Below are 26,620 nucleotides of genomic sequence, written 5' to 3'. Positions count from 1 at the left end.
GCCAGAGGGCCGGGTCGGGTTTATAATTGGGTTGGGTTTTTTTTTTTTAATTGGTTTGTTTAATTCGGGGCTTTTTTTGTTTTGTTTTGTTTAATACGTAAAAATACAGAGTTCCTCCACGCGTGCGCCTCCGGCCCCCTCGCCGCGTCCGCGTGTGTGCCCCCCTCGCTGATGGGACACGTGCTTTTCCCCCCCCTCCCGCCCCCCGTAAAATTAAGTACTTTATTAGAAATTGTTAGCCGCAGAATTTATGTGGTTTTGACACTTTAAAAGGAGAGTGTCAGCCGTAGAGCTCACATGTTCTCAGTAAAGGTTGGAAGGTCCCAAGGGGTAGCGTGGAATTTCTTGCCAAGATTCGTTACCAGCAAGAATTTCGGTAAAACAGAGGCGGTCGCTCGCAGCTGTGAAGAGACTGATAAAAGCGAGAAAGGATACGAAACGGACGAGGCAAGGCTGGGTTTAGGCCTTGAACCAGGTCCCTAAGGCAGGAAACCAAGCACTCAAGAGAAAAACAATCTGAGGGGAGCGTCCTCTGGGGGAAAATGGGGTGAGACAGCCCCTCCTTGAATCTGTAATTAGAGGATGGTATAAAGTTATGAAACGTGTGTGATTCGGGGTGCATCCTTTGGGATTTTTTCCGATGCATCCAGCGCTGCAATAAACGTGTGGTTTTTGGCTTTCTATATCGAGTCTAGAGAGTTTCTTCTCCGACTTTTTGGCATCACCCCCACTCAGGCTGGTCCTGCAGCCCCGTGCAGCGTCCAGGTGCGGGCTGGGAGTGGGACTGGCCCTTCCACTGCCCTCCTCGCCCCATGTCCTGGGCCTGTGGGTGCCCAACATGCTCCCTCCCCACTCCAGAGCTCAGCCTGATGATCCCGCTGGAGCTGCACCTCTGTGAGCTGCACCATGTCCAGTCTGCGCCCATGGAAACACCACCTGCAGTGATGGGAATGCCTGTACAGGTGCAGGGACTCCACTATTAGGAACCCACAAGCTCAACCCGTCCTCCAGAGCACTTAACCAGAACTTTAAGCTGGTGACTGCGCTGTCCCATAGCTTTTAAAACCCTCTGGCTCCTCTCTTCTCGCTGCCTTAGCCCAGGCAAGGAGCCTTAGGCTGGTGGATGGTAACCAGGCCTCAGCTGGCAGTGAATAGTTAAGGGCACTGCAGGGTTCCAGCTGTACAGCAGTTCAGCCAAGCAGCTCTAGCCAGAGAAGTCCTCAGGGCTCCAGCCTTCTCCTGATCTCATCAACAAGCTTCTCCCTTGGGATATCAACCTACAAAGCAAAGAGAGGGGGAGGTAGCAGCATTAGAACAGAGCACAGTTCTAAGGACCAAAGGCTTGCTTTGGATACTAACACAGTTTGTGACTGGTTTTCTGGAGACACCCAACAGACCTGTGCTATGGCTTCCCAAAGGAACATCATCACTGAGGGAAAATCCAGAGCCTTTCAGTGATCTCCAGAGTTTGGAAGCACTTTTGACACCTGGATAAAAGGACCTCTCACCTCCTCTCGTGTTGGGACATCTCTCAGCTTGACGACTCCGTCTGCCAGCTCCTGCTCTCCTACAATGGCAGCAAGGGGGATCCCTGTGTCCTCACAATACTGCAGCTGCTTCAGCAGTTTAGGATCCTTCTTGTACAGCATCTCTGCCTAGCAGGGAGTGGGAAGGACGAATCATTAACCCAAATTTGCTTTGATGGATACTGGAGCAAAGCAGCCACCATGAAACCCTGCAGCAAGGGGTTGCCTTCAGTGCTCTGGGCTGTTCTTCTGTGCCTGCCTAGACCTAACGGTTGGACTTTGTGATCTTTGATGTATTTTCCAACCTGAATGGCTCTGTGATCTCAGACAGGCCCAGATCTTGAAGAGAACACAACTAATGGAGCTGGTCTTGCTGTGCTACGGCTCCTTCAGGCTCTCCCTCCCTCACCCATGACACCACCGAGCCCAGGTGGTTCCTTTACCTTGATCCCTGCGTCCCACAGCTCCGAGATGAGCTTCAGTCTGGCAGCAAGCAAGTGTTTCTGGGGTGTGGCCACCAGCACTTGGGTTTCAGTTGTGCGAAGTTTCTCCCCAGAAGCCTGGAGGGACAGACACGCTCGTGGGAGTGACTGGCTCTGAGGGAATCTGCAGCTCACAGCACCTCACCTCATCTCCAGACCTTAACTCAGTGACTGACAACCTGGGCACCTTTAATGAGCTCCCCAGAGACTCTGCATTGTGTCACAGTAGTTGATCATGTGCTGCTGCTCCTGTGAGACCTCGGCCTCCCTCCCACATGGGACCTGGACAGCTTTCCAAGGTCTCCTTTGATTCTCCAGGTACAAACACATTGACTCGGCCTCCTCTGCCAGGAATCACAAGCTCAGAATTAAACACAGGGATGAATCTTCTCAGAGGCTTTCCTGGGGTCCTCATTACAGAGTGTCACAGACAATACCGAATTCATCACTTCCCAATCTCCAGGGCAGGAAACTTCACAGGCAAGAGAGGAGTAAAGTGACTGGGGCAAAAAGCTCAGAGCCAGGCCCAGAGCTCAGGGCTGCCTCTAACACTTCCTTGCCATTTCCTAGGGAATGCTGCCCTCAGCTGCCCACACCTGCATCCTGATGGGCTGCAGAAAAGGGCTCTGTCTTCTTCTGTGCATGGACACTCAGGCATGAAAGGAGCCACCCTCACCCCAAAAATTATTTTCCCTTGAATACCGTGGAGCTGTAGATCTCTAATAAACAATAGGTGACTTACTAGGGCCGCCTCCAATGCACTGCCTGCAGCACCTACCTTCAGCCTCTGCTCCAGGATGGAGAAGATCCGCTCGATGCCAATGCTGACCCCCACGCAGGGCACCTTCCGGCCCTTGGGATCAAACATCCCCACCAGCCCGTCGTAGCGGCCGCCTCCAGCCACGCTCCCGACGCCCACCAGCTCCTCCACGTGCTCGTTCTCCTGCTGCAGCAGCACGGCCTCAAAGATCACCCCCGTGTAATAGTCCAGGCCCCGGGCCAGGCTCAGGTCGAAGGAGATCTGCAGGGCACGAGGGCGGCCCCGTCACTGGGTGCTTGGGGGGCTCACCCGGGCAGCACTCCCTCCTGCCCCCCCACCTCCTCACCTTCCCTGTGATGCCAAACAGGGTCAGGTACTCAAACAGCAGCTTCATGTCCCCCAGCCCCTCCTTGGCCAGCTTGTTCTGTGACAGCTTTGGGTCCTGCAGGAGCCGCTCGATCAGGTCCAGCCCACCTGTAGGAACCAGACTTGCCTCAGGTGTGCCAGGGCAGCAGCACCAGCCACAGTGGCCCCAGCCAGCCGTGTGTGTGCCCTGTGCACCCTCCATCCCCAGAACAAGCCCAAGGGCTCGGCCCCCCAGTGCTCACCGTGGAGCTGGACGTACTCCCCGATGCGATCCGCAGCCTCGGGAGAGAGCCCCTTCTCTCCCACCATCTCGCTCCTCACTTCCTCCCACGGCACCTGGGAGGGGACAGAAGGGCATCTGTTACTGCAGGACATTCTCCTCACCCACTGGTTTCCCACAGTGGGGTTTCCCACTCCTCTCCTCACCACTGCCTCCACCAGCCCACATGAGCACAACTCTGCTGACTGTCATCCTGCACATCTCACTAATCATCTGTATCTCTCTCTCTCTCACAGGAATTTTTAACAAACCACTGGAATCACCAGGTTTCATTCCAAGAGATCCCTGAATCCTTTACCCACGCCAACAATTTTGCTGCTGTGACCCTCTTTATGTCAAGAGGGGCCATGACACTGCCCTGCTCAAGACCAGAAGCGTCTCCCCATGAGCCCAAGGCTGACCTTGTCCAGCTTGTCCACGGTGGAACAGGCCGTTATGAACTTGCTCTCTGGGACACCACAGACAGCAAACACACCGTTCAAAATCCGCCTGTCGTTGACCTGGGGGAGGGAGAGGCACACTTAGCTCAGGGACATCCCCCCCAGTGTCATTCCTTTGGTCCCAGTGTATGGCAATCTGCAGCTGCTGGCATTTCCTCCTGCCTTTCCCACAGGAAGGGAAGATGCAGAGGTATGAAAACCATTCCGTGACTTTATGGTTCTAGTTGGCTGCTGGAATTTTGCAGGGGACTGTGATTAGTCCTGGAGAGAACTCTGCCAACTGCAGACTGAGGAAGCCTCTGGGCATTCCCAGCTCAAGCTGAGGTCCAGCCTTTAGCATGAGGACACAGAGAGGCAGGATGAACTCCTGGATCAGGCCTGAGAGTGGGAACAGGTGCTGCTGTGTAAAACCCCAGGGACAATGACCACTGCCTCCCACCATGGCACAGAGAATCTGCCTGGCCTCACCTTGATGACAAAGTCCCCGAGCTGCAGGTCACTCAGGATCTCGTGCACGATCTTCAGGCACTCGGCATCGGGGATCATCGGGTCGAACTGCCCGGCGATGTCGAAGTCCTGGGGGCAGAAGCAGCAACGGAGGCTCCTGGCACAGCTGAGGGGCTTTGGCCGGGCACACCACGCTGCTCTGCAGCAGCTGGAGGTGCTCCAGCCAGGAAAACCCTCCTGCCACCCCAACACTCACGCACTGGTAGAACTCGCGGTAGCGGCCCCGGGTGGTGGCCGGGTTGTCCCTCCTGTACACCTTGGCCACGTGGTAGCGCTTCATGTTGTTGACCTTGTTCATGGCCAGGTAGCGAGCGAAGGGCACCTGGGCCCAGGGAGTTAAGGATGGGAACAGGGAGATCCCTGGAGCTGCAAAGCTGAACCTCCCAGCCCCCCGTCTCCCTCTCCCTTTGCCAGGTGCTCCCCAGTTTTTTTCACAATGATAGTGGGATTTTTGGGGTGTCCTGTGCATGGCCAGGAGTTGGATTTTGATGTTCCCTGTGGGTCCCTTCCAACTCAGGATATTTTATGATTTTTAGGGAAATCATCAGACTGGACTGCAGATGAGTAGAATGAAGCAGCTGAGCTCCTCCAACACTGGGACAGCTCTATTTCCTCCTCCTGACCCACTCAGGACAACCCTATGCACACACTGACCCTCTCTTGTCATTCCACCCTCTCACAGTGTGATCAGAGGGAATTCAGTGCACAGCACAGCCCTACAGACATTGAACAGGAGAGATTTTGGGTGAGATGTGCAGGTGGAGAAGGCCTGGGATGGGCTCCTGCAGCAAACACTTCTCCAGACAGCACTGGGAAGGTGGGATGGGCAGGGCAGAGGTGGGGACTGTAACTGGGAGGACATAAAACCAGTAGAGAGGAGCAAACTGGTGCAGGTCTGCAGCCCATGGGAGGGGCTTTGCTGTGGGTCCCAGCCTGGTTGGGGGCTGGTGTGAGGTGGGGTCATGACAGTGACAGCCAGGCAGGGTGGACAAGGGGGTCCAACACCCCAGTGGGTCCTGCAGACAGGGCAGGCCAAGGGGGACCCCACAAAGGTGGTATGCCACCATCCCCTCGGGGTGCCACAATCCCCTGGGGAGCTCAGGATACGGTGAGGTCGTAGCGCAGGGCCAGCAGCTCCCCTCCCTGGTCCTGCAGCTCGTAGATGAGCTTCGTGTCCTCCCCGTACTTCCCCATCAGCGTCTCCTGGGGAGGGACGAGGGGGCTCGTGACCAGGTGGCTCTGGGGCACAGGGTCCCCTGGGATGGGCACAGAGTTCAGTCCCCTCCAGAGCCTCTCAAGTCAAGCCGGGGTGGCCATTACACACATCCCCCCTCCAGCCCTCTCGGACCTGGGCCCACCTCCCCAACCCCCCACAGGTCCCAAGAGGGACTGTCACCCCTGCCCTCCCCACACGAGGAGTTCCCTCAGACTTGCCCTGAATCCCCGGGGGAAGACGGAGCTCCCCAGTCCCGCAGGAGGGAGCGGGGGGGGGGAGTGTCCCACAGCCCCTATGGGGATCCCGTCGCGCAGGAAGGAGCAGAGGGGGGTCCCACAGCCCCTGTGGGGGTCCTGACCCGCAGGAAGGAGCACAAGGGGGGTCCCACAGCCCCTGTGGGGGTCCTGACCCGCAGGAAGGAGCAGAGGGGGGTCTCACAGCCCCTATGGGGGTCCTGACCCGCAGGAAGGAGCACAAGGGGGGTCCCACAGCCCCGGTGGGGATCCCGACCCGCAGGAAGGAGAAGGGGGGGATGTCCCACAGCCGCCGTGGGGGTCCCGCCCCGCCCCGAGGGGTTCCCCCCGCGCCTCACCCGCAGCTCCAGCACGGGGGTGTCGATGGCGGCCGCCCCGTGCCGCTTGAAGCAGGACACCACGGCGCCCAGCAGCCGCTCCCGCAGCGCCGCCTGCGCCGGAGGGTGGTCGCGGGTGCCCTGCCCGGGACACGGAGAACGAGCCGTGAGCGGCGGGGCCGCGCGGGAACGCTCGGTACCCACCGGCGCCGCCCGCAATCCCCGCCTTTACCTTGGGCGTCTTCAGCACCGGCACCACCCTTACGCCGCCGCCGCCGCTGCCCCGGGACAGAGCCGGCGGCCAGGACCGGGGGATGCTCTCCCGGTTCCCAGCGAGGCGGTGCCGCGGCGGTGCCCGGCGGGCGAAAGCGGCGGCGGCGGCGATGGCGATGGGGCCGATCCGCAGCATGGCCGGGACCGGGACCGGGGCGCCGGGAGCGCGGGGACACGTGACACCGGCGGCACGTGACACCGGCGGCACCGGGAGCGCGGGGGGGACACGTGACACCGGGGGCGCACGTGACACCGGGCGGGAGGCCGCGCTTTACGGCGCCGCGCGACAGTTCCCGGTGCCGTCCCCCCTCAGGCCGCCATGGCGTCGGGCAGCGGGGTGGGTACCCCCGGCGTAGGAGCTGCCGCGCCTCCCGACGCTCCTCCCGGGCTCGCCGGGGCTTGGGGAGGGTCGTGGGGGCTGCGCTGAGGGAGGGCGGGCGGGCGGGCGGCGGGGCAGGGCCGTTCCGCGCTGGGGGCCCGCGGGCAGGCCGCGGCGTGAGGTGCTCCCTCGGGGGTGAGGGGTGCGGTGGGAGAGGGCACGTGCCTGCTCTTTATGTCTCTGTGTGTGGGCGGTGGGAGGTTCGGGGCCCTGTGAAAGGCCCCGATGTGTTCAGGGCTGGAAGGGCCCCGCCGCGATCGCGCCCATCGGGAAGGTTGGTGGGTCGCTGTCCCGGGAGGTGTTTAAGGAAAGGGCGGACGTGGCACTCGGTGCTCTGGGTTGGGTGACGAGGTGATGTTGGGTCACAGGGTGGACTCGGTGGTCTCAGAGGGGTTTTCCCAGCTCAGTGATTCTGTGATCCTGTCCCAGCCTGAGGAGGTTGAGCTGCCCCAGCCTCCTGGGGATCCACCCCCCCCCAGGGACCTCCTGGATGGGCAGTGGCTCGTGCGGGCGTCTCCCTCCTTCCCCTCCCTGTCTCCCCACTCCCTGTGGCTTCTCGGCCGTCCTGGCTGTTTCTCGGCTGGATTTCACACTGTCCTGCTGGAGAAGCAGCTCTATAACTCCCTGACAGGAGGGGGGAGCCGGGGCGGGGTAATCGGGCTCTGCTCCCAGGGACCAAGGGACAGGATGAGAGGAAACGGCTCAAGCTGTGCCAGGGGAGGGTCAGGTTGGACACCAGGAGGAATTTTTTCCTGGAAAGGGTGGTCAGGCATTGGAAGGGGCTGCCCAGGGAGGTGGTGGAGTCCCCACCCCTGGAGGTGTCCACGGAAGAACTGGACATGGCACTCAGTGCTCTGGGCTGGGGACAAGGTGGGGACTGGGCACAGGGGGGATCCATGGGCTGGGAGGGCTTTTCCAGCCTCAGTGATTCTGTGAATGCTGAGATGGGGTGGGCGAGTGGGATGCTGTGAGTACAGTCTGGCTGGACAGCCAAGGTGGTTTGAACACCTCCAGTGACACCCCAAAGCTGCCAGCAGTGTAGCAGCTGTGTTTTTCTGCCTTTTCTGCTTTTGTTGGTCCATCTTTCCTTTCTTGAAGCCACTTGCTAGAAGTGAGAAGGGAGGCCCTGGCACAGGTTGCCCAGAGAAGCTGTGGCTGCCCCTGGATCCCTGCAAGTGTCCAAGGCCAGGTTGGATGGGCCTTGGAGCAACCTGGGCTAGTGGAAGGTGTCCCTGCCCATGGCAGGGGGTTGGAACAGGTGATCTTCAAGGTCCATTCCAGCCCAAACCATTCTGGGATTCACTCTGTGGTTCCATGAAGTGAGCAGTGATGGAGGTGAGCAGCAGGATGTCTCCCCAGGAGGAAGATGGGGCCTCTGGTTTATTGTCAGCTGCCAGCTGAGAATTCCTGTTGGATTGAGTCAGGCTTGACACTCCTCTATCATTTAATAGGCTTTGGTGCTGATACTGAGCAGATCATTGATGCCTATCTCAAGAGGGAACAGGAAGCTGTGGGGCACTTCTGGTTATTAATTGTTGTTAGTAATTTGGTAAATACTCTCTGAGATAATGATTTTGGGGCTTGCAGCCCCCCTGCCTCCACCAGAGCAATTCAGAAACATCCCTTCAGGTATTGTCCAAGCAAGATCTTGTCGAGCAGTTGGGCTTAATTTCTTTCCCCATGCCTGGATGAGGCAGATTGGTAAAAGAGCTGCAAAAGGCTCTTTTACTTTTATTACAACAGGAGAGAGAGAAGCAGCAAATAAACCTCCCCCTCTGCAGGGGGATTTGTGATAATGCCTGGCATGCAGGAGAATCTGGAAAATACCCCCAAACGTTAATTTAAACTCTGTGATATTTTCTTTTCTTTTGCTCAGGGTGGTTAATAAAACCTGTTACGACATCCTTAAAGTGCTTAAGAAAGCTCTGGGAATAAATGAGAATTTTTCTACGCCTCCCCAAGGCATTTTCATCCCTATCAGTGGTTGTTCGTTCCATTTGAAGGATTGCCAGAGGAGAGAACCTTAAATGGCTGTGCTGCTGCTGTAGCTCCAAATGGGATTTGTGTCCTTTGGATTGTGATTGGATTCTTGATTTGGCTGAACGGAGAAGGCGGGGGGAGCGTGGGGGTCCTTCTCTCCCGGAGGTGTTTTTAAATACATCTGTCCTTTTTTTAATGTGAAACTGAGAGGCTCTCCCTGCCGTGCTGAGGGAAATGCAGCTCTGTCCAGATGGGAGTTATCTGCTCAGGGGAGGCAGGAAGTGGCTGAGTTAAACCATGACTGATCCCAGGTACAGGGGCCTGAGGTGCAGATGGGGCAGACACTGGGAAGAGCCTGAGCTGGTTTGGTTGGAGTGGGTGTGGGTGGAACAGAGATTCTTGTGCAGTCACTTCTGCCCTCAGCGTTGGGGACTGGGTGAAAATCACCCCAGAAAATAGTCTTTGTGTTTGTCAGTGCCTTCACTTGAATTCAGCCTCTCTTCACACGTGTGCTGCATCCAGCTCTGGGTCCTCAGCACAGAAAAGAAATCTGTTGGAGCGAGTCCAGAGGAGGCCATGGAGATGCTCCAAGGGCTGGAGCCCCTCTGCTCTGGAGCCAGGCTGGGAGAGCTGGGGGTGTTCACCTGGAGAAGAGAAGGCTCCAGGGAGACCTGAGAGCCCCTTCCAGGGCCTAAAGGGGCTCCAGGGGAGCTGGAGAGGGACTGTGGACAAGGGACGGAGGGACAGGACAAGGGGGAATGGCTTCCCACTGCCAGAGGGCAGGGTTAGATGGGATATTGGGAAGAAGTTCTTCCCTGTGAGGATGGAGATGCCCTGGCACAGGTTGCCCAGAGAAGCTGTGGCTGCCCCATCCCTGGAAGTGTCCAAGGTCAGGTTGGACAGGGCTTGGAGCAACCTGGGCTAGTGGAAGGTGTCCCTGCCCATGGCAGGGCGTGGAATGAGATGATCTTTAAGGTCCCTTCCAACCCAAACCGTTCCATGATTCCATGAACTTACCCTGTCAGTGCCAGAGAGAGCTCTGTGGAGCTGCTGAAGGCCCAGTGCCTCAGAGGTGTTTCTGTAGGAAGCTGCAGGAGCTTTCTGTGCATTTTGTACAGATGCTTCTCTGGTACTTCCAAGCCCTGTCTTGACAGACAGGGTTTCAGAGCCTTTTCTGGTTTCCTTTGCTCTACTTGGAAGTCCCACACTGATGCCTCTGATTTCACGGCAAAGTCTGCATTTTGATGCCTGTAACAGCCTTCCCTGCTCCTGCATTTTAATCAAACTCTCTAGGTCAGATGTGTTTCACAGCTTCCTCATCTGTTATTTGCAACTTGGGTTCAATTGACTCTTGGAAGGGGTAGGTGTAATCTGTGCTGTGTCTGTCAGGGGGCACTTCCCAGGTCTTAGATCCAGCACTTTCAATCCCAGTTGGGTCTAGTTTTCAAGGCAAAAGCCTGGATGATCGTCTCAGGAGCTATTGAGATAAACTCATTTCTTCTCTCAGTGCTCTGAAATCCTTCTGTAAGTACCCAGAGCCACGCTGAGAGCGATTCTCTTAAGCCACATCCATAATTCCTAGATAGGAAAACAAAGGACATGGGGACATAACACAATGCCCCTAATTTACTGCCGTGGCCTCACAGGCTGAGTGATTCCACCTCTTTCCCCCCTCAGAGGTGATCAGACTGTATGATAAATGTTAATGCACTTTGTTTGCCTCCCAGACCAAGAACCTGGACTTCCGCAGGAAGTGGGACAAGGATGAATATGAGAAGCTGGCGGAGAAGCGGCTCACGGAGGAGAGAGAAAAGAAAGATGGTGCGTGGTGTGCTGGCCCCAGGCAGGCTGTGCTGTGCTGGCACTGAGTCTCCCAAATCCCTGGAGTTTGGGAGGGAGAGAGCAGCTAGAAGTCAAGTCCCAGAAGGGAAAAAACTGGCTTGCTCCAGTCCTTTTTCCTGTGTTTGCCACTGAGTGCATTTTTTGACAACAGGAATTAGTGAGAACCTTTGGGGAGGGAGGGGAACAGTCAGCCCCTGAAAGAAGGAGCTCTCAGAATATGACCCGAGTCAGAGCTGGAGATACCTCAGAGATGTACCTGGTTCTAGTAGGAAGAAATTATATCCTTTACTGACTTAAAAACAAAGGTGCACTTTCTGCATGGATCAGGTGGTCCCAGGTTCCCAGCAGGCCCCTCTTCCCCAAGGGGAACATCAAATCCACCATGTCAGGCTTGACCTTTTGTTTATGTTTTAGGCAAACCAGCTCAGCCCGTCAAAAGGGAACTTCTGCGGCACCGAGACTACAAAGTGGACCTGGAATCCAAGCTGGGGAAAACCATTGTCATCACCAAAACTACCCCTCAGTCAGAGATGGGGGGGTAGGTCATGGTCTTGTTGGAGTCTCAGAGTTGTGCTGGGGGGCTGTGTCACAGTAGGGACCCCTCACAGGGCACCAGGAGCTGGTTTCCTCCTGTGTTTGGAGCCTGGGGCAGTGGGACTGCACTGGTTTACACCTAAATTGTGTCTCCTGGGGTAACATATGGAAGAGACCCAGCAGGATGAGCCCCTTTGGACATTATTCCTTGATATCAGTGTTGTCCAACTGTAGAAACAACAAGGAGGCAAATCTTTGCCACCTGCTTGGGTTTCTTTAGCCAGACCTGCTTGCACTGAGACCAGGGCTGCTGCTGATCTGAGATTCTGGTTTGGATACCTGTGCACAGGGAATGGGAGAAACATCCAGATACCTGTCCTTAGGAATGGTGTTTGGCCACTGTTTGTGTGGATCATTTTCCACCAAAGGCTGAAAGGATTCTGAGCTCACCCTAAAAGACTGTGTTGAGTTTGTGTCACCTCAGGAGTGAGCCTGTTAGTGTCTCCCTGGCCAGCAGTGCCAGGGAGATGTGCAGCCCTGAACAGCATCCAGGGATGGAAGTGCAGCCCCTGGCTGGGCTTTTGCAGCAGCTGTTGAGATGGGCAGAAAGCAGATCAGGGAGTTGCTCTGTGAGGTGATGAGGATGGCAGGACTCACCTTGCAGCCAGGTGAGAGGCAGTGGGATGTAAAGGAACTGGGGGAGGACAGGTCACAGAATCCATCCCACTCAGCTGGGTGTGACTGGAAGGGGAAGATGCTGTGGCTGGTATTGCAGAGCAGCTCAGAATTTGGTTTCTATCGTGTCAGAGGGGTGTTGGTGTAAGGGCAGATCCCTCTGGGGTGTCTCTGTCCATCTGGAGTGTGCCCCTGCTCATTGCTCTTCCCTGGGATCCTCTTGTCCTGGAAAAAAGTCCCATATCCCAATTGACATGCAGATTGTCTCAAATAGCTGTTCTGTGGGAAGGGGTTTGTCTCATGCTTTGGGGTTAATCTTTTCTCTCTCTCCTGCCAGGTACTACTGTAATGTGTGTGACTGTGTGGTGAAAGATTCCATTAACTTCTTGGATCACATCAATGGCAAAAAACGTAAGGATCATTTCTCTGCCTCTGGTTGGTTGAGTTGGAGGGCTGTTCCCTTCCTGCATCACCCATATCTGAGGGCTGAACACATCCATGGATTAGAGTGCTTTGGACATCAGGATGTGGGGACTGTTTGCTCCTGAGAGCTGTGGAGGTGCTGCCTTTATCTCCTGGCACCTTCCAGTGTGCTGGACCATTCTCATGGAATAAGCCCAGCAGAAACAGTGGTGGTGTACTCTGGTTAGGTGTATCTTCCCAGGGTCAGCAAATCCCTATGTCTCCTGAAAATCTGGAGAGAGGCTTTTCACAGCACTGAAACTGTAATGAAATTTTTAGAGAAGTGTAAGGTCTGTCACTGGCCCATTTTTGGATTGGAAACTTCTCTTTATAGAAATCAAGTGTGAAGCTCAAAACTGGCTGTCCCTGAGCTCCAGATCAGACCTTGTGAGGATGGAGGCAGAGGATGAGCAGAGGCAGGAGTGGGGCAGTTTGACTCTGGAGCTGTCTCCAGCAGTGTGGTGGTGGTGTCCTGTACCTCACTCTGGTTCTTGTCTCTGCTGCTGTGATGATGCAGTTAAGTCAAGATAAAGACAAGACAAAATTCCCAGTTTATCAATCTGTTCCCTTAGTGTGTTTAACCTGAAAAAGAGGATTATACCCTCAAACTGACTGTGATCATTGCTTTTCCTTGGCATGTTCAGAGAGTGGGGGAACGTGGAGAAATTAAAGGAGCAACAGGATACACTGACACACTTCCCATGTTGTTCCTTCCCTTAGAGGTGTTTTTGGCTCCTTGTGGAAGTCAGCAAATGGCCCCTTTGCAAAAAGGCCGGGAGGGGTGTGCTCCAGACCTGCACAAGGGGCAGTTTGAGAACTGGGGGTTCAGAAGAGATCTGAGGGCTGGTTTTCTGTAGCTCAGAAAAGGAAACCCAATGTGTTAAAGCCCTGTGCTTTTATGTGGATGGGAGGAGGGTGTTGACATGCCTTGTTTGACATGTTGGGAGATTGGCAAGAAATCCATATGAGAGAGCCTGGAATCCAAAATCCTGGCATGGCTGTGTGGATGGGATGAGATGCAGGGTTGAGCTGGGGCTGGAAAGTGGCTGATGCACAGTACCTTGGTATGAGTACATTGAGAGCTTTTGATCCAAGGCCATAAATCTGGCTTAAACCTGCTTGTTCTTGGCAGTCCTCTTATTACTCCTGGTGTATAGTTTGAGCTTCCAAGTGCTTTTGCATCCCTGGGACAAACCCATGCAATGGCTGCTGGAGTCAACACACTGTTTGGATCTACCCAGGAATGCGAGTTGGAGACATTGCAGGGGATGGCCCCTCCAACCTAGGCTTGCCCATGAGTGAGAAACTGGGAATCTGCTCTAAAGAGACACTAAAGTTGCAGCCTGGCTTAATATTTCCTGTTCCTGCTTTAGTGAGCAATGTCCTGTGTAATCAGGATCTCTGAGTGCCACTCATGTCTCGTTTAGCATCACCCACTGCCAAGAGATGCCAGTCTGCCAGTTCTATTATGGCTCCTTTTTCAACACTCCAACCTTTTTTTATTCCACTGGTCCAAGTTTAAATTTCCTGAAGCATCAGAGCACCAACATGACAGGGAGCATCCAAATAGGGAGCCTTAAAAGAATAGTTAGTGTTTGTCTTGTTACAAGTAATGTTTGGCTTGTTGTGGTCACTGCTGGTTTGGGTTATGGTGTCCCCCTAAAGCCCACACCCTCTGACCTAAGAAATCCTTGTGCACGGGGGTAGTCCAGGCCTGGAAGCTGCTTTGAGGGGATGGATGAGAGGCAGGAAGATGCTGCTGTGCTGTTTCAGTTGGGGTCAGGGATGGGGACTGTGCAGAGCACTGAGGGCTGCAGGTGTTGCTGAACACAGCTGATCCCACTCCTGTTCTCCAGACCAGAGAAATCTGGGCATGTCCATGCGGGTGGAGCGTTCCACGCTGGACCAGGTGAAGAAACGCTTTGAGGTGAACAAGAAGAAGATGGAGGAGAAGCAGAAGGACTATGACTTCGAGGAGAGGATGAAGGAACTCCGTGAGGAGGTGAGTCTGGGGCAAAAACTGAGGAAGCAAAGCTCCCCAGAATCACATTTTGGGAGGAAATCAACCCTGCTTCCTAATCTTGTTCTACAGAAGCCTTGTTCTTGGTATCACTCTTGTCTACTGCTATGAGTGGGTTTTGTTTTTTTATTATTTACTCTTTTAAAGGTTTTTGCTGCTGTTTTCCCCATTTTCTGTGGGAGGATAACTTCTGGTGGTTCGGGTTTCCACTGAATGCGGCACGAGCCCATTTTTTGTCTCCCATTAGTTGTGTTGGAACTTGTGTGCTCTGAAAGCAGACCCGTGTCTTTGTCCCTTATCTTCCACAGTTCTTAGGATTGCTGGGATCCTCCTCCACGTGGCACTTGCTTCTGTGTGGCCTCCTTGAGTGTCAAAGGGCTTTGTGAGCAGTGTACTGTGGTGTGAGATGTGTGAGGAGGTGAAAGACAGCAGATTCCTCTCAAACCAGGGCTTAGGTGTCAGTAAACATGAAAATCAAGTTGACTTGAAAGCCCACCAAAGTTCTGACAGCTGAGGAGCTGCTATGGATGCTTCTCCTCCATCAGCAGCCATGTAATAACCCAAGATTACAAATCACTGCCTGTTTGAGTCTCCCTGCCCAAGCCCTGAGCTCTGCTTCACCACAGGGGAGCTCTCTGGGGTGCTCACAGAGCAGCCCCATCCTCTGCCCTTGAGCAGAGCCCCATCTGTTTGGGGGGGGTAGGAGGGAGGTGCCCCAGCAGCACAGGGAGTGCTGTGGGTTGGAAAGCTGCTGCCAAGTCCATGGATGGCAGCAAGGAAATGGGCAGCAACTCCTGGCACAGCTTTCTCCAGGGCACGGCGCAGCAGGCGTGCTGGGGATGACAGGAGCAGTTGGTAAGATGGGAGCTGAAGCCATGCTTGGTGTCACCTGGTACAAGCCTGGCTTTGTTCCAGGGCTCGTGATCCTCACAGAGCAAAACACTTTGATTAGAGCAGCGCAAACTCTTTGATGCCAACCCCCCCCTCCAAAGCTGCTCAGAGCTTCAGCTTCTGTTCCAGTGAGCAGCTGTCACTCTGCCAGGCCGAGAGCCAACAGGCATCACAGTCACTGGCACGGGGCGTCGGATGAGGGAACAGCCTTCTGCTTTCAAACCAGCTCCCTCTTGCCTCAGCCTTCATTCCAGGCATAACTTGTGATGTTTGCTCAGAAGAGAGAGTTTCATAACACTTTTTTTTTTTTGGCTACGTCGTGTGTGTGGGTCTACTCTTGGGGTGGGAGGCCAGCTGGTCTGGATTCTCTGGGAAACATTCTCCTCAGAGACCACAGGCCAGGATTTCTGCTGCCTGTTTATTTCCTCAGGCACAACTTGGGTGCCGTAGGCAGGACATGGCTTTAGCTGTGCAGTGCCCGGTGTCTGAAGAGCTCCCTCAGCTCAGGAGGTGCAAACTGTGTTGCTGTTGTGTCCCTTGCTGCAGGAGGAGAAGGCCAAAGCCTACAAGAAGGAGAAGCAGAGAGAGAAGAAGAGGCGGGCGGAGGAAGATTTGACCTTTGAGGAGGATGATGAAATGGCAGCTGTGATGGGCTTCTCTGGTTTTGGCTCAACCAAAAAGAATCACTGAGCAGCTCTGGACTCTCCTCTTTCTCTAAACAGTTTGTTTTTACCCAGGGAACTCTGGATAACTCTTCAAAGACTTGATGGAGGACTTGTATGTAAATCTCTCAGTAGAAGTTGGCTGGAGGAGTCGAAAAGTGATTCCATGCTCTACCTGTGCTGCAGAACAAGCTCCGCCTCTCATTAGCTTCCCATCTCCTTCTGTGTCCTAGATCTGGCTGCTCAGCTGCTCTGTGGCCATGTGCCTGCCGGGAACTGCTCTGCTGGGTACATTTTTGTGTCAATAAAGTGCAGCCATTCTGCACAGGTGGCCTGGTTCAGGATTAATCTAGTTGTCAGCCAGGCCCTAGTTGTCACCCAGGCTGTGTTTGAGGCACAGGGAGGGATCCAGGTTTTTTTGGGATCGTAACGGAAGGAAATGTGCCACAGCAAGCGGTGTGAGCGGTACAACCTGCATCTTCATGGCTTGTGCTGAGCAGGGCTGGTGGCTGCATGGAGTCTGGGTTGCTGAAACTTTCCTGTGTGTTTTACCTGCAAGGGAGACTTCCCTGCTTTTTCTTTGTGTTTTATCCCATAATTTCGTTCTCTTTAAGGCAGGGGAGAAAATTCCTCCCCACGACTGGTCTAGGATAGAGCCAATGAAAGAAAGGTGTGTTCGATTTGCCAGAAATAAATTGACTCTTTTAATGGGTCCTTTGGTGGGAGTTTGATGCCTTATTTATTTTGAGAGCTTCTGCTGCCCACTGAGAAGAGCTGCTGATGTCTCCTGTCAGCACAAAGCTGGGCTGGCCTTCTGGGGACCTCGATGGAGACAAAGGCGTGGCGTGTGCCCCCCTCTCCTGGCTCAGCTCCCAGCTGCCCTAGATGGGCAGTTGCCATCATTCTTGGTTTTTTCAAGTAATTCTGGAGAAGGGTGTAAGAACTTGGGAGGGGGAAGGGACTTCAGGGCTGGGGACCTGCATTTCCATCATGCAGTCCAAGACAGGCTGGGCTGCTTTCCAGATTTTATCAGCCTTAGTATATTAAGGGCCATTTTTTTCCTGTCTACTGGCTGTCAGTGTCTTTTCACCTCTGCCCTCCCCTAAATCCACTTCATTTCAGCTTTTATTTACCTCAGTCAAACCTTGTGTGACTCATTTCCGTCTGCAGTTAGGTTTATATTTTGCATGGCTGAGTTTTCGTGGCTCTGTCTCACTCTCCTCTCTCTTTTTATGTATATTGATGAAATCCTTGCGCTTGCCCTTCTCCGTGCTCGTATGAAATTTCCAGCCTGGGGAAGGCTGCAGTGTTTAGCCTGCTCTTTCTAATACATCTAGAACAAATCCTGTAATGTTGTGCTGCTGTTTTAATTCCTTAATCTTAGCCTGCTGACAGCTTCATTGCCTCAGGTCTTTCCGCTTCAATTCAGATTATAATCCCCGTTGAAGATGCTATTGAAATGATATATAGCCAGTCAGATACAGCTGTCCTTGGAGGTTTGACCCTTTTAACTTGGCAATCCTTTGACTTCGGCTCTCTGAGCACAGGGGCTGGGAGGGCAACTTTCATTCCAGCCACGTTCCCAGCGCTGTGCAGGCTGCAGCACGTGGCTCCGGCTGAATGGGAGAGCGGAGCCGCTCGCGCCTTCGTGCCCTCCGGGGTGCGAAAGGGATGCTGCCGTGGCTTCATACACATTAAAAGTTTAGGATGTTTCAGAGAAGATTTAGCAGCAGCCATTTTATCCCAGCCACCAGCTCTGCAGACACCCAGCCCCTCTCCGCAGCCGGGAACCCGGCTGGCACTGCTTGGGAAGGGCTGCCCCGCACCCTCCCTCTTTCCCAGCTTGTGACCTTGGAGCCAGGGGCTGCTGCCTTGGTTTCCCCATGGAGCATCCCGCTGTTCTCGTCCATCCTGGCACACGCAAGGGGCAAGGTATGAAATGGGCAGCCCCCAAGAAAAGCTTCCCTGGGGAGGTGGTCGGGCTTGCACAGCCTCCTGCCACCGGGCCCTTCCGGTCCCTGGAGACGGGGAGGAAATCCCTCCGCAGTGCAGCGCTTTCATTAACGACATTCCTCTTGGGTGTAAAGCCTGTCCTCCCCAAACCCACCCCGAGGCCACCTGCGCCCTGGGGGCCGAAGCCCCGGCCCCAGCTCCCCGTGCTGGGGCTGCTCACGCCGGGGGAGTGCAGCTCTTTGTCTCGGCGGCTTGCTGGGAGCAGTGGTGTGTGCGGCAGCAAATACAAGCTCTTGCTGGATTCCCAGCAGCGGGAGCTGCCTCTAGCCAAGGATGAAAAGCTGGTTTCATGGGAGGAAATAATATTTAGAGAAGAGACAGATAACATTCCCTGCACCAGCCACGTTAACCCTTTACTCCCACTGCTGTTTGGGGGGGTGTTAACCCTTAGCTCGTGGCTCCCAACACTAGAGCTGTTGGGTCTCTGTGACTCTTCATTACTATTCACCATCTCCATGATGAATTTAAGGTGCTGGATGTGCCTGTATAGGTCAGGACTTGGGGTTTTGATTGGAGAGAAGGAGGCCCCAGCTCTGCACCTCCCCTTCCTGCTTCCCCTCCCACCCCAGCAAACAGGGCCAGGTAATCTGCACCTGCTGGGTCCTCTATTTGCTCTTGTCAAAAGGGGATGCAGCTCTTCCACGGGTTAAAACTGGGATCTGGTGGAGTAAGGAGGGGCATTTTGCGTGGTTCCCACATCCAGGCTGGGGTGTCCTGCCTGGTCTTGCTGTGAAAGTGTTTTGAGGTACCTGGAGCCAGCTTGGTGCTTGTTCCCAGCACCTGGGCAGAGGTACAAGGCTGTGCCTTGGGCATGGGGCAGTTCCTCGTGACCTGTGGCTCAGAGGACGTGGGGGAAGGATGAGGGTGTCCTAGCCAGGCTGGGGACCATGTTCAGCCTGAGCTGGCCTCCTGTGGCTGCATCCTATTAAATACTGATGGCAGTGTTTGGAGATGCGTCCATAGCAGACCCTAGAGAAAACAAATCTGTCTTGCCCTCTCCACTTCCTCTCTCCCAGACTTCTTCCCTGACCTCACCCTGGAGAGGAGGGCTGGGGCCTCATGGAGTGGCTAAGCACCAATATCCTGCTGTTCTTCCCCTTTCCTTCCTTCCTGGGCACTCCTCAACCCTGCCCTCTCCTGCCAGCCCACCTTCCCTTCACTCTTTGCATGTCCCTGGGACTGGGGGAGCAGCAGCAGCATTCCCACCATCCCAGTAAAATGACTGGAATCAGGGACCTGGAGTGATTCTGGAGAAGGGGTCCCAGCCCAGCCCTGTGTGTTGCTCTGCCTGGGCCAGCTGAATCATTCCCTGCTTCCATGACTTTATTAGCAAAAGACATGGCTTTTCAGCACTCTACATCAGTTTTACATCCCGAAAGGTTTAAGAGCTTGGCAGGAACTCCAGTCCTCCCACTGCTCAGGCCACAAGCTACTGCTGCCCCAGTTAGGCAGCCATTCCTGCCATTTGCCATGGTTAAAGCCAAACAACATCCATGGGCAATATCCCTGGAAACCCTCCTGCCTTGCTTTGACCTGGTGCGGTGGTGCCAGGAGGCTGTGCCACCAAATCCCTTTTTTACTGAGGCTTCTGGGTCTTTCATGCTCCATCAGCTGATCTGCTGCTGTGGCACCATCCCACACAACTCCAGAGCCAGTATTCCTGCCCCTCCAAGTCTATGGACACCCTGAGAGCCACCTGGATCAGTCAACCCTTGGCCCAATCTGTAACCTGCCCTGCTTTCCTCATGCAGGGGGACAAGGTGTCCCCAGAGGAGAGCCCCACCTGTGGAAGGGCAAAGGTTCAGCCCCTGGTTGGAGCTGGGGTTGCTGCAGAAGGGAGCAGGAATCATAGAATCCTGGAATGGTTTGGGCTGGAAGGGGCATCAAAGCTCATCTCATTCCAGCCTCCTGCCAGGGACACCTTCCACTAGCCCAGGTTGCTCCAAGCCCCGTCCAACCTGGCCTTGGACACTTCCAGGGATGGGGCAGCCACAGCTTCTCTGGGCCATTGAGGAAGGGATGGGAGGCAGGGTGGAGACTTGTAGGGGGGAAATCCCTGGGCTGGGAGGTTTTTGCTTCCCACCTGCAGCTTGGATGGGAAACTCGGACATAGGTTTTTCAAACAGGGGACACCCACAGTGAAGTGGTTCTTGACCTGGAGACCTCAGCAAGCTGGGCCACTCTCCAAACAGTTTTTGGCTCAGTCCACAGGTGGGATCAAAATTGAACAAGCGAGGCTCTTGAGTGTTCCAAACTGGAAGGAAGGAGAGAGCCCTGGTGCCTCCCCCATCCCAGTCGGATCTGCTGCCGCAGCCAGGTTGGAGGCTTGCTGGAAGGATGGATGATTTCTGGGCTCAGTGTGGGGCTCCTGAGCACAGGGGAGGTTTTGCTTTGTTGCAAGCAAAGTACAAAACCATCATCAGCTAGAGAACAAACAGCTCCGGGCTGGAGAGGGAGCAGGGAGAGGGAGGTGGGGAGGAGCAGGGGGAGCGCAGGGACAGGGCGTCCGCAGGAGGTTTTTCGGGGACTTGTGATCTCAGAGCAAATTTCTGCTGTTGGCTGCGCACCAGTGGCACCATTTCACCAACTCATGCGTGCCTCCCCACCGCCGGCTCCGCGGCGCTGAGCGCCCCGGGGGGGTCAGGGCCGCTCCGCGGAGGGCTGCGGGAATATGGTCCCTGCTCGGAGAGCGTGTGATCTGCCAGGCAGCCAGGGAGCCCCGGGGACACTGCCATGCCTTTGTTCCTCCTTCTCTTTCTTTTCCACCTTCAGATTTTTTTTTCCCCTCTGCTTCCAGCTGCGTATGCAGCACTCCCCCCCCTCTCTTTCCACCCACAGTTCCTGTCTTGATTTTCCTTCCCCTCTACAAATATGTGTTCCTTAGGCTCCTTCTCCTCCCTGCCCGGCTCCCCCCGTCAGCGTTGCCTTCCCAAACTTCTCTTTTTTCCTTTCTCCCTGTTCTCCCACAGGCCCTCCTCATCCCTTCCCCTTCCTGCTTCTCTCCCCTTCCCTCCAGCCTCTCGGGCTCCCGTTCACTCACTCATCTCCCCTTCTCTGACAGTTTGGGGGAAATCTGTCTGTGTCAACACACAAATTCCATTATTTATTGGCTGAGCTGAGCGGGGTCCTACACTCGTCTGTAATTGTCTCCAGATCAAAGCGGCTGCTGATGGCAGCTTTGCCTTCTCGCAGCAGAACACCACCCCCAGCTTCCAGCTCCCCATCCTCCCGGGGGAGTCGGGTGCGTGTGCGTCGACACCCTCGATGAGTGATCTCCCAGACAGAGAGGAAAGAAGTAGGGCTGGTGGGGGAGAAAAGGGAGACCTGGAGGATCTGCAAAGCTCCCAGGAGAAGATGGGGATGTTGGGGAGTGTCCCGGGGGGGACACAGTCCCTGGTAGAGGCCAGGAGAGAGTGGGAAGGTAGAGGTGGTCCGTATCCTGGGAATGGGGACAGAGAAATGAAGTGAAAGGAGGGGCAGGGAAACAGGAAATATTCCCATATCGGTCCAAGACTGGAAGAATTAGAATTTTTACTCCAGAGATCCAGGATCTGATTCCATAGAATCAGATGGCTAAAAACTAGAAATAGGGACAAAGGAAACATACCTTTTCCTGCCTTTCCCTTCTGAAACCACCAGCCTATCCCAGGGATGTGGGACTCCAACATGGACTGCAGGCACTGGGATATTGTTTGGGTGTTGATGCAAGATGTGTGTGGGGAGAGGACAAGTAAACATCCAGTCCAAGTTCTGCCCCTTGGCCTCCTTGTTGGGGTCCCAGCTCCAACTTTTCCAGCTGCTCTTTAGCACATTGCCCAAGGAGAGGGGAGGAGAGGAGAGGTTTCAGGATCTAAGCACAGGATCATGAGTTCTGCCAAGGGAAGCTGTAAGGGTTATGTTTGGGCTGTGTCAGGGTTGTAACCCCTTACTTTGGGAGCTGACAAGGTACTCCCTTGTGGCTACAGGACCTTCTTCTCAGGAAAGAGCAGGTCAAATTTCTTGTAGAATCACCCACACAGAGAGGAGAGCTGCAGAGGTTTCTCTGCTGGAGGAGGTGAGGTCAACCAGAACCCCTCTCCCCGGGGCCAGTCTTCCCATTTTATCGGGATATACTGGGGAATTTGGGAATCTTTTTTTCCACACAGTTCTGCAGACACCAAAAAATATGGCCACCATCAACAGTCCTGGCAGCTCAATTCTCTCTCACTGCCCAATACATGAAGATGCCAGGCTCAAGCCATGTCTCTACAGTCCTAAGACTGCTCTGTTGTCCCCAGCCTTCCTCCTTGTGACACCTGCCTGGCTTTACCATCAAACCTTCTCTGGCTTATTTTTGCACAGAATTCAGGCAGTTTCACTTATGCTTCTCCCTGGATGGTATTTTTCCAAGCCTTGAATCAGTTTTTTAATCTTCTTTCAAAACTTCAGGCACAGGTACTGTGTGTAATATTCCAAGATCAGTCACGCTGGTGCCTGACAGAGGAGAGGTGTCACCTCCTCTCTCCCAGAGCCTCTGCTCTTCCCCCTTGCAATCATTTCACTCTTGCTCACCTTTACTTTTCTGCTCACTGATCTCCCCTTCCTTCTCAGTCCTTCTCAGCAGAGAAGGGACATTCCCTTAGGACATTTTAGGGAGACCCGCTCAGAGGATGCCCAGGGCAATATGAGTCCCAACTCTCAGGATAATGGGGGCATATCCTTCTTTTGCTTTGGGTCCCTGGTCTCTTATTTCAAGATCAACAAGACACCAGCCATTAGAGAAGCTCTCTTTGCAGGTTGGGCCTGCAAGAAATTCCCCTCCTCTGGAGCAGGAGGTGACACATTGGCTTGCTGAGCTGCCAGTGAAGTCTGTGTCTTACAGGGAGCCAGAACTACCTCCCCCAGAAGCTGAGCACAAATGGGCCCCATGTCCTGAAAATGCTCAAAAGTAGGTGATGGCTACAGAGGGTCCACTTGGAGCTGAGCCTGTATCTCAGCTGCCATCTGTCCCAGGCAGAGGGACTGGGGGAGTTGTTCCAAAAAAATCCAGTGTCCTCTATCAGTAGTGACCCTTGAGTTGGTCACCTCGGCTACATCTTCTCACCTACAAAGCACACAGGACTTCATGAACACATCCTGTCTGGTGCAAAAGGTCTCCCTGCACTGCTGCTGGGGAAGAGGAGGGTGCTGAGCAATTCCAGTACCCTGCAGGCCAGAGCACATAGACAAGGACTTCCAGTGGGAATGGAGTCCCAGCATCCCTCATTGCTCCATTCACCTCTGTGCATGGGGTCTGTGCAGAGAAATGGCTCCTGACAAACATGAGACCTGCACCTTCAGACCTTGGGCTCTTGGGCAGTGATCTCCCTTGCCTTGGTGACCTCCTCACCTCTGCTCAGCGTGGGTTGCTACAGATTGGGACTTTCTGAATCACACCAGGGTTTTGTTCCATCAGGATCTCTGGAGGTCCCTGACCCACCTCTGCTCAGAGCTAGAGATCAGGAGGATTTCCAGGATGGCAATTCCTGCCCCAGTCTGGTCCCTGTGACAGTGTTTATCACCCTCACAGCGAAGATTTTTTCCATAATAAGAACTTCCTACCTCCAGCTCATGCCCCTAGCTTTTCATCCTGCCTCTGAAAGGAGTTGGGTGTGTTTCACGTCTTGCATCCCAGCATCCAAGGGCAGGCAGAGTGCCCACCAGCCCTGATAAACTCTCCAAGACAGCCACCATCCCCTCCAGGGCATGGGCTTTCCTCCCGAGGGGGGAACCAAGGTTTGGAGAGGAAGAAGCAGCATCCTGCTGCACAGAGCATTGCGGCTTCAAAGACCAAACCCCCCCAGCACCTGACCCTGCAGAAGCAACCCCGGAGTGACTCCCCAGCTGCGGGGCCAGGGCTGCTCTCCTTCCCACCAAGAGACCCCCCTCCCACCACGGTTGCCCTCTTGGGCACCACAAACTGTAACTGCTCCTGCTTGGAGCGAGAAGGGCGCAGTGAAGCCACATGCACGGCTGGGCAGACGGGAGCCCTGGGGAGCTGGGGGAAGGGCTGCGTGGTCTGGCAGGGACAGTGTTTCTTGCAGCCCCTTGTGCTGCCCCAGAACGCAGCAGGCAGGAAAATGGAGTGACAGTGGTGGCTGGGCAAGGTTTGGTTCCCCCAGGCAGCTGGGTGATGGTCCCCCCCAACCCTGCTCTCTGCATGGCTTTTCCAAGGCAGCTCAACCTGCGGCATATCCTGCTGCATCCCACCCTGATCTCTCCGGGTGGCCTTGCCAAGGCACGTCAGTGCTGACCTGCGGCAACCGGCCACCCACCCGCCCGTGCCAAGGCATCTCAGAGAGACATCCCCCTTCTAGCTTCCAGCATCTTCCAAAAACAAGCTCCTAGCCGTGTCCTGATTCCTCACCCCAAGAGAGCAGGGCTGGCAGCTGAACACACCCCTGCACCACAAGAGGGGCCTTAAAATCTGCAGGACATGGTGGGGGTGCTGCACTGTCCACCTCATCCCACTCCTTCGTTGCCCTCCCAAACAGGGCTCTTTTTTGGATCCCCTGTCCCTCTGCAGCACTCCCAGCCTGTGCCATTTCCTTCAGGAAAGGAATCCACCGAACAAGTCTGTACCTCCTCTCAAGCCCCCACACGTTTTTGACCTTGGTCCCCCGGAATTGTGGGGGCTGGGAAAGGGGCAGGAAGAGACCCCAAGGTCTGAGGAGACGAGGAAAAGGAACAGCATGGGTCTATCCTGTGACCTCCCCTGGGGGGGAAGCAAGGAGGGGACATGATACCGATCCCCCCCCCACTGCAAGGAAGCAGCGATGAAAAACTGCGGGGGGCGAGGAGGGGGCACCACCGAACAGAGCTGGAGAAGGGTAGGAAGGATCGGGCAGGGAGCCGGGAGGGTTCGGATCCTGCCGGTGCACCTGTGGGGGCGTGCGGTGATGGTGAATATTTTAATCTAAATCAAACAATAGGACCAGAGCCGCTTCAAGGATTTTGCAAAATGCACTTGGTAGGAGGTGGGGAAGGACTGGCGGGAGCGAAATAATACCCCCGAAAATCTCTCTGTACAGTTCCACCCCCACCTCCCAATCCCCCTCTGGCCTGAGCAGCCCTCGCGGGGCTCCCCGAGGAGCATTACCCCCGCCACCCCTCCTCCGGGGTCCCAGCCCCGGGAGGGCTGGGCAGTGATGGAGGGCGGGGTTGGGGGGGCAGATCGCGGGTTGGGGGGGGTTAGAGAGAAACAGATCGGGGCGGGGGGTGACAGCGACGGCGCCAGGGGTGGCCCCGGCGTGGGAGATGGTGCGGGGGACAGGCTGGCAGTGACCGGCGCTTGCGATGCAGCCCAGGCTTCACTTACCGGGAGCCGTCCCGATTCCACCCGTGAGCGGCCCGAGCCCACGCGTGCCCCGGCCGCGCCGCTGCTTCCACCCGCCCGCCCCTGCCCGCGCCTCTCCCTGACCGGCGGCCCCACGAGCGCGGCTCGTCCCGTGTGGGTCCCGCTGCGCTCCCAGGGACCAAATCCCCTTTCCCCAGCCCGACAAACCCCTCCAGCCCTGCCGCCTCCTGCCTCCTCCGGTCTCCCGGTCGCCCCTGGATCCTGCCTCCCACGCGGGTCCCCGCGGGGAGCGGGGTGGGGGGAGCGGTTGGGGCCGGCGATTCCCTTCCCACCGGGTACAGGGGAGGCAGAGACAAAGGCGGTGAAATATCAGTGCCCGGCTAAAGCCGCTCCGAGCCCCGCCGAGCCCTTAACTAGATCGTTAGGGGATTATCCGCACCCTGAGCAGACGCGGGGCGGGGGCAGCGGCCGCCCCGTCCCGTTACTGAGCGCCCCCGGGGACGGCGCCGGTGGGAGGGGACGCGCGGAGCTGCCCGGGTGAGGCGGCGGCTGGAGACGGGTCTGCGGGGAGAACGGATCGGCCGGCGGAGGGACCGTGAGCGGTACCGGGGCGGGGAGGGGACGGGGGGGCGCGGGGGGCACCGTCTGTCGCACTCCGGGGGACCCGCGGCTCGCTCCGCTCCCGCCTCCCCCTCGCCTTCCGCGGGGGGCGGAAAGTTTGTGCCCGGGGTGGGGGGACCGCTGGGGGTCTGGGGGGGTGAGTCCTGGGGTCGCCGGCGGGATCGTGCCCCGAGAGCCCGATGGGGCTGACACTGGCGCAGCCGGTGGGGGAGCGGGATTAGGGGCGCGGGGCTGTGGGCAAGAGGGGTGTCGGGGGTGGGAGCAGGCAGGGAAGGGGGGGGGGTCTCTGTGCCTCCGCGCTGATGGGCTCAGCTTTATCCAGGGCTGTAATCCCCCCTGCTCCGGTAATTAAAAACTCCGCATTACAAGGAAAACGGTGTGCAGGGAAATGTAATCAAGTCTGGAGGGGCTTAACCATCTGGTAAAGGTTAGGACCGGCACGGCGGGGGACGTGGCCGGGGGATTTGGCAGCCGCCGCGATCCGGGCTCCTCTTAATCTACCGCGGGGACGAGCACAGCATCTGTGGGGTAATACCGGTGCCCCGGGCAGCGATCGGTCTCTCCTGAGCTCCCACCGCCGTTAGCGGGATCTCCTCGGAGCTGATCTCCTCCCCAGGTGTGTCCGGCTCCGGTAAACAGGTTCTGCTGTGGCACCGGCACCCGGATTGCAGCCCCTCGCCGGGGCCAGCGGGGAAAGGGTTAAGTGGCCGCTGGTGGCCGCGGCTCGGCCCCCCAGCTCCGGGGCAGGGCCCTCCCCCGCCGCCCCCGGGAGCCTAAAACTCTTCGGAAGTGTAAGGGGCGAGCG

General features: G+C 56.0%; 2 protein-coding genes across 3 annotated transcripts; one reads left to right on the top strand and one right to left on the bottom strand.

Moving 5' to 3' along the window:
* Nucleotides 1-41: 41 nt before the first annotated feature.
* LOC127473725 (histidine--tRNA ligase, cytoplasmic-like) lies at nt 42-6,584 on the bottom strand. Of its 2 annotated transcripts, XM_051793720.1 has the most exons (12): nt 6,381-6,584; nt 6,170-6,289; nt 5,469-5,564; nt 4,558-4,683; nt 4,323-4,430; nt 3,816-3,914; nt 3,377-3,470; nt 3,115-3,242; nt 2,787-3,029; nt 1,970-2,086; nt 1,509-1,655; nt 43-1,277 (listed from the first exon to the last, which is right to left on the bottom strand). In XM_051793720.1, the coding sequence occupies exons 1-12, from the start codon at nt 6,555-6,557 to the stop codon at nt 1,221-1,223; spliced, it is 1,512 nt and encodes a 503-aa protein (XP_051649680.1). In that variant the 5' UTR covers nt 6,558-6,584; the 3' UTR covers nt 43-1,220. The 2 variants fall into 2 exon arrangements, with proteins under 2 accessions (XP_051649679.1, XP_051649680.1); XM_051793719.1 differs by having other exon boundaries at nt 42-1,277; nt 4,562-4,683; nt 6,170-6,584.
* Nucleotides 6,585-6,646: 62 nt separating this feature from the next.
* ZMAT2 (zinc finger matrin-type 2) lies at nt 6,647-17,217 on the top strand. The gene is made up of 6 exons (XM_051793749.1): nt 6,647-6,758; nt 10,508-10,601; nt 11,037-11,160; nt 12,169-12,242; nt 14,150-14,295; nt 15,751-17,217. The coding sequence occupies exons 1-6, from the start codon at nt 6,741-6,743 to the stop codon at nt 15,892-15,894; spliced, it is 600 nt and encodes a 199-aa protein (XP_051649709.1). The 5' UTR covers nt 6,647-6,740; the 3' UTR covers nt 15,895-17,217.
* The last annotated feature ends 9,403 nt before the right edge of the window (nt 17,218-26,620 follow it).

The sequence above is a fragment of the Manacus candei genome, unplaced genomic scaffold, assembly GCF_025592945.1.
Source record: "Manacus candei isolate 608988 ecotype Guabito, Panama unplaced genomic scaffold, ASM2559294v1 h1tg000037l, whole genome shotgun sequence".
NCBI classification, from domain to species: Eukaryota; Metazoa; Chordata; class Aves; order Passeriformes; family Pipridae; genus Manacus; species Manacus candei.
Note: the sequence above shows the minus strand (reverse complement) of the source record. Positions and strands in the feature narration are given on the sequence as shown.

Bases quoted from the DNA above. Each gene is read 5' to 3' on its own strand.
- LOC127473725 (XM_051793719.1), bottom strand. From the start codon at position 6,557: ATGCTGCGGATCGGCCCCATCGCCATCGCCGCCGCCGCCGCTTTCGCC. The intron at 3,030-3,114 runs GTGAGGAGGTGG...CGTGCCCTGCAG, and splicing joins TGTTTGGCATCACAGGGAAG to ATCTCCTTCGACCTGAGCCT. The intron at 2,087-2,786 runs GTAGGTGCTGCA...CTGTCCCTCCAG, and splicing joins TCCTGGAGCAGAGGCTGAAG to GCTTCTGGGGAGAAACTTCG.
- ZMAT2 (XM_051793749.1), top strand. The intron at 10,602-11,036 runs GTGCGTGGTGTG...TTTATGTTTTAG, and splicing joins GGAGAGAGAAAAGAAAGATG to GCAAACCAGCTCAGCCCGTC. The intron at 14,296-15,750 runs GTGAGTCTGGGG...CCCTTGCTGCAG, and splicing joins TGAAGGAACTCCGTGAGGAG to GAGGAGAAGGCCAAAGCCTA.